At 36.5% G+C, this 5377-nt stretch overlaps 1 protein-coding gene across 1 annotated transcript; it reads left to right on the top strand.

The window, feature by feature from the left end:
• Positions 1 to 546: 546 nt before the first annotated feature.
• On the top strand, positions 547 to 5123 carry LOC124369370. Its single transcript, XM_046827361.1, has 2 exons — positions 547 to 1146; positions 4992 to 5123. Exons 1-2 carry the CDS (start codon positions 547 to 549, stop codon positions 5121 to 5123), a joined length of 732 nt encoding a protein of 243 aa, XP_046683317.1.
• The last annotated feature ends 254 nt before the right edge of the window (positions 5124 to 5377 follow it).

The following is a 5377-nucleotide window of genomic DNA, read 5'->3' as shown; positions in this document are numbered from 1 at the left end:
GCCCTCGAACGAATGAAACTGCCAGGATACCTGCGTAGGATAACTGCAAGCTACTTCATGGACAGAGTCCTGAAGTATCAGCCAGTCAGTATCAGTCACTCGAGCTGGCCGGTCGTTATCGCTAAGCGCTCTGGACTGAAGGTCAAGTGTGTAGCACGTGCTGTGTGTAGGTTAACCTAACCTGTTAGTACTAGACGTAACCCTGAATTTAATTATTTCTACGTAATTATGACGGTTAACTACAGCGTTTGCAATCTACAGTGTGAAGACGAAAAGAGCAGTATCAGTTGTAATGGAAAGTGTGGTGCAGTAGTGCACAATACCTGTATTCCAAGCAAGACCCGTTCTAAGCGTGAATGGATGTGTGATATATGCAAAGGTGACAAAGATTCTGTAAGTAGCATAAAAACCTCAGCTACGTCAATAACCAAAGATTTTTTAATTTCAACCTTAAATGCTTTCAAAAGTGAAGTATTCAGTGAGCTACATTCGTATAGCAAAGAGTTCAAGGAGTTCAAAGCTTCTCTAGAGTTTTTCTCTGGCAAAATGGATGTTGCCAACGACTTGATGAAGGAGATGAAGGAAGAGTTAAAGAGTGCGAAGGAGGAAACCCGACGCCTTCACGAAGAAAACGAGAAGCTGCGCAACACTGTAGAAGACCTGGAAGTTCGTATGAGAGACATAGAACAATATTCAAGGATCTCAAACATCGAGATTAGCGGTGTTCCTGAGTCCCGAAACGAAAACCTGGATACTCTGCTGTCGGACGTTGCCAGGGCCATTGGTGTTGAGTTGAAGGAGGAGTCTGTAGAGGCGGCGCATCGGGTCCCCAGCTACAACAAGAAGCGAGCGGCTCCCATTGTTGTGAAGTTCAAGTCCCGGCGAGACAAGGAGGCTTGGATCAGCGGCTTCAAGGCGACACGACCCCTGACAGCTGACAGAATCAACCCCATGTTGCCGAAGGAGAAGGTGTTTGTTAACGAGCACCTTTCACCTGCCAACAAGAAACTTCTCTCCAAGACCAAGGAGGCTGCAAGGGACGAAGGATACAAGTTCGTGTGGACCAGAGATGGCAAGATCTTCGCACGAAAGGACGTCGGCCACAGAGTCATCAAGATCATCAGTGAGGCAAGTCTTAAGAGACATGTAAGTGTAAACCCGAACAGTACACAGTTGTAAATAATGTAACAATAGTCAACATCTAGTAGATTGAGTATATTTTTGTTACGTAATTAGAATAGTATTATATTATACAAGAAAATAATGTTTTGAATTTCGAAAATTTAAACAGAGATTTTTTTGCCTCACCTAAAGTCACGTTTAGTTGCATCCACATAAATATTAGAAGTCTCCGGCAAAATTTCGATATACTACTAGCCAGTTTAGCAAAACTGGACTACAAAATTGATTTAATTATATTAACAGAAATTTGGATTTTTGAGGAGGAAATTTGTTTATATAAAATTCCGGGATATTCTATCTTTGCGAACTGTAACGAAATATACCGAAGTGGCGGTGTTATAGCTTTTGTACGGAATACAATTAATGCTAAGAACAAATCTATGACAATGCGATCTGCAGATGTGTTAGTTCTAGAGATAAAGATACAAAATTCAATATTTAATATTTTTTGTGTGTACAGACTACAAAGCTACACGGAATATAACCTTATTGAAGAATTGGAACCACTATTAAAGCGACTATCGACTAACGCTATATATCTGGGTGACGCTAATATATGTATAAAAAAAGACAAACCGGAAGTAGAAACATATCTTTCTTTGATGTATAATAATGGATTTTTTCCTTTTATTAATAACTACACTAGAATATCCTCAGATTCTTCCTCATGTATAGACCACATCTTTGTTAGACATAAAAATTTAAATATCTTTATAACAGGAAACTTTAAAACAGAAATTACTGATCATAATTTATTAGCTTTAATAATAAAAGACGATAATTTTGGAAGAGTGTCGCAAGATAATTTTTCTACTATGAAATGCGAAACAATAAATTTTGATAAAATAAAGCAGTTTTTAAACACTTACAATTGGAATTCGTTGTTAAATGAGTATGATGTCAATAGAGCATTGATTGAGTTTTATAATGTCATTCAAGAGGCCCTTTTATTTAGTAAAGAAACGAAAGATATCAAAAGGAAATATCAAAAAGCAAAATTTAAGAGTCCTTGGATAAACGAATTTATATTAGATAAAATACAAAAGCGAAACAAGCTAGCTAAATTAAAGAAAAAAAGGCCATACGACTTTAATTTTAATGCATACTTTAATTCGTTTGTAAATAAACTAAATTTAAATATTAGCAAGGCAAAAGACAAATATTACTCCAAATTATTTGACGCATGTAATGGTGATAGTTCTGAGCAGTGGAAGCTGGTCAACAGCCTAACTGATAGGCGAGATAAACGGCCGATAACATGTGTGCAAGACAGTGACGGTAACAATGTAGAGGACCCACAACAATTGGCAAACATGTTTAACGACTAATATTTCATCAGTGCCCCGCTATCACTGTTGGCAGACTCGCCCGACACTGATGGCGTGGGCACCTCCGGCTGCGTGTACCAAACAAATAGCTTGTTCTTGTATCCGGTATGTGAACAAGAGGTTCTGAAAATAATAAATTCCTTAAAAAAACAAAAAATCTGTGGGCTGTGACTCTCTTTCAGTTGAGCTGTTAAAGAAAATTTCCCCAGAAATAGCTCACGTTCTTGTACATTTGATCAATGCTAGCTTCTTATCGGGAGAGTTTCCTACCAAGTTAAAACAAAGTATTGTTATACCAATTTTCAAGAACGGAAAGCGGGATGCTCTACAGAGCTATAGGCCTATTGCATTGTTGTCAGTGCTATCCAAGGTGTTTGAGCGAGCTATGAAACTAAGACTCCTCGAATTTTTGAACAAACAAAATTTTTTTCAGCCCTAAACAATTTGGATTTACAAAAGGAAAGAATACTGAATTAGCTATTACTGATTTTACAGAAGGAATCTATAACAGCCTTAATGATGGTAACAAATCATCGGGAATATTCATAGATTTTTCAAAAGCTTTCGACCTTGTAGATCATGAAATTTTATTAACAAGATTAGAATTAGCGGGAGTTAGAGGAGTACCCTTAAGGTGGTTTAAAACCTACCTTATTGGACGCTCACAACAAGTCCGCATCCAAAAGCTATTAAGCCCACCTAAAGTTGTAACAAAAGGTGTCCCTCAGGGATCCGTGCTTTCAGCTCCATTATTTCTAGTATTTATAAATAGTTTATTAAATATGCCCATGCACGGGAAAATCAGCGCATTCGCGGATGACGTCTCACTTCGTTATTCAAACAAGCACTGGGCTCCCATCTGGACACAAATTAATGAAGATCTCACAACACTTCGAAATTGGTGCAATAAAAACAAAATGATAATTAATGCATCCAAAACAAAACTTGTAAACTTTGACCTTAGAGGCTATTCCTTTGACCTAGATTTACGATTTCACAATAATAACCTTTGTTACCCAGTAAACCAAAACTGTAATTGTGTCAAAATTGAGCAAGTCAATCAAATAAAGTACCTTGGTATATACATAGATAATAGACTTTCATGGAAAACTCACATTTCTCAACTTCAGTCAAAACTCCGGAAAAATATAAGACAATTTTATTTCTTAAGAAATATATTGAGTTCGGAATTAATGCGCGTCCTCTATTTTGCACTCATAGACTCTAGATTAAATTACGGCATTGAAAACTGGGGAGGGACAGACAAGGCGACTATCAATCCGTTAATCGTAACACAAAATCATTTTGTAAGAATTTTATCATTCAAACCCAAACGTACTTCCGCAGCCCCCTTATTTAGCCAATTAAAGATTTTACCTTTGACTCATTTATTTATTTACAAAGTTTTAAAAGTGTTTTTTAATAGAAGTGGGAATTACGGTGTTGAAAGGACATATAATAAAACTAGAAATTCAAAACAAGGATTCTGCACCCATCCTAAAGTTAATAAAACAATTTTCAAAAAAAGCTTTGTATTCTTGGGACCAAAACTCTACAATCAGTTACCAAATTTCATCAAAATTAACAATAAAAACTGTAAACAGTTTCTTGTTAAAGTTAAGAAATGGTTACTCACAAAAGACGATGTAAGTGGAATGTTTATCAGCATGTCTTGAGGGGTGTTGAAAATTAATTTAGAATGATTTTCTTAATTCAAAAATACTTAACTATATTTTGTGTAACATAAAGGTTTTCTTTCGAATAGATTTATTAAGCAATAATTACATTTTACGTTATAGTAATTGATGTTATCTATTATAAGGAAGTAATATATGTAAAATCAACTACTACATTTAGTCAAGGAAATGTGTTTCGTTTAGTGTATACTCGGTGAGATAAGGTATGTGTAATGGATTGTGAGTGCTGCAGCACCGTGACCAGTGTGTTATCATGATTAGATAAAAACTCTGACTGAAATTGTTCGCTCAATTGTAAAGTTTTGTTTGCGCTAGCTATCACTACTTGATAAGATAGCTAGTATTATTCCATCATAATATTGTAAATACATTAACAGCATTCTTGGAATAAAAAATATTCTTATTCTTATTCTTAAAATACGACACGAAGAATGGTCAAAAGGAGTATGACATTACAGGAGGAGTACCTCAGGGTTCTGTTCTTGGTCCGCTTTTGTGGAATATCATGTATGACGGATTGCTAAAGATGCTAAAGAAAATAGATGTTTCCCTTGCTTTACTGAGGGAAACAGCTAGGAACACGACTAGGTATAACTGCTAGCGATAGTCTTACCATGATGTCTAAGGAGGCAGGAATGAACATTCGCCATAGCTGTGAGGTTCTATTAGCAGGGGACTTTTAAATAGATTGGATACATGACAGGGAACAATTTATTTGCAATATGTTTAGGTTTAGGATGGATTATCCGTCTCTCTTGTAATTTATTATTTTAATTTATTTCAGATGGATTTATCCGCATCTGAGCCCCGCACACTCCTGAATGAATCCTTTGCGGAAGCAGTGAAATGCCGCTCACCGGTGCGACAAGTCGGCCCATCAAGCACCATCACAGACACAACGGAGCAAAAAAACTGACTTCCTCTAAAGTGTCAAAAAACAAAATAAAAATAACACAATTGGGGTACAATAAGTTCAGAAAACCAGACAAAAAACGACAAGCAAAACAAAATCAAATTCACAAAATTCCAAATTTAACTCGTGCAGTTTCCGTCGTGCATCAAAATGCGCAGTCTGCCACCAATAAAGTTGATGAGCTAATGCTCATGGCAGAAGAGCTGCACCCCGACATATTTGTTGTTTCTGAACATGGCTTCACGGCTGAGACTGTC

This window comes from Homalodisca vitripennis, chromosome X (genome assembly GCF_021130785.1).
Source record: "Homalodisca vitripennis isolate AUS2020 chromosome X, UT_GWSS_2.1, whole genome shotgun sequence".
In the NCBI taxonomy this organism is placed as follows: domain Eukaryota; kingdom Metazoa; phylum Arthropoda; class Insecta; order Hemiptera; family Cicadellidae; genus Homalodisca; species Homalodisca vitripennis.
Note: the sequence above shows the minus strand (reverse complement) of the source record. Positions and strands in the feature narration are given on the sequence as shown.